General features: G+C 55.7%; 1 protein-coding gene across 1 annotated transcript in view; it reads left to right on the top strand.

Annotated features, from left to right (window-relative positions):
* Positions 1 to 813, top strand: part of LOC109292980 (6-pyruvoyl tetrahydrobiopterin synthase-like) — a 15,531-nt gene that overhangs the window by 8,029 nt on the left and 6,689 nt on the right. Inside the window, exon 5 of the mRNA XM_019510711.1 lies at positions 539 to 609. Coding sequence (XP_019366256.1) covers positions 539 to 609 — 71 coding nt within the window. The remainder of the gene's footprint in view (positions 1 to 538; positions 610 to 813) is intronic.

Genomic DNA, 813 nt, shown 5'->3' with positions numbered 1-813 from the left:
CGACTGGCAGCCACCTGGCAGGCCAGCGGGTATAGGTGTGCTGTGCTGTGCCTGAGATTTTAAGTTCCTTCTGTTACGTTTCCCAAGGCCCGGACATCCCGGGGAAAATCCACTGAGGGCAGAATTTATCTGGGACACCAGAAAAGCTGCTGCCCTGAGGCTGAATCCTGGCATATTTCCACTGTGGAAATATGAGGCCAGCTTGGGGCTGGTGCATGAGAGGCTCCAGTGAGAACCTCATCCCCCATCCTGCTGCAGGGAAAAAACCCAACGTGTGACACGCAAAGCCAGGCCCCTGCCTTGCATAACCAGCTGTGCAATGTGCTGTTGGTTCCCTCTAGCAGTGCCATTCAGCGCTAGGAAGCTATGGGATAAGGCTGAGCCAAGGGCCCAGCATCACCCATATGGGATTCCCCTATAAGCAGAGCAAGCCTCTCCTGGGCACAGAGCTCGGGGTCCTGGAAACGGTTCTGCTGCTCTGTCCCCCCCCAGGACACAGCAGGGAGGAGCCTGCTCACATCCTTCCTCTCCGCTCCAGGAGGCGATCATGAAACCGCTCGACCACAAGAACCTAGATCAGGATGTGGCCTATTTTGCTGATGTGGTGAGGTGAGTACCAAGGACTTGTGGCAGAACTGGACCAGGTACCGGGGCCTCACAGGGAATTTCAGGGACAAATAGGTCCCTCGTGTTCAAGACGGGTCTTTCTTTCAGGAAAGATCCTTAGAAAGCTTGTCTCTCCAGCTGTCTCAGTATGGCAGCCCAACAGAGAGGTCCCCCACGGCAGGATGCATTTATGGAACGCGTCCTCCA

The sequence above is a fragment of the Gavialis gangeticus genome, unplaced genomic scaffold (genome assembly GCF_001723915.1).
Source record: "Gavialis gangeticus isolate Ggan-Ray unplaced genomic scaffold, GavGan_comp1, whole genome shotgun sequence".
Classification (NCBI taxonomy): domain Eukaryota; kingdom Metazoa; phylum Chordata; order Crocodylia; family Gavialidae; genus Gavialis; species Gavialis gangeticus.
The sequence above is the reverse complement of the archived record's forward strand: the minus strand, read 5'-3'. Positions and strand labels throughout refer to the sequence as shown.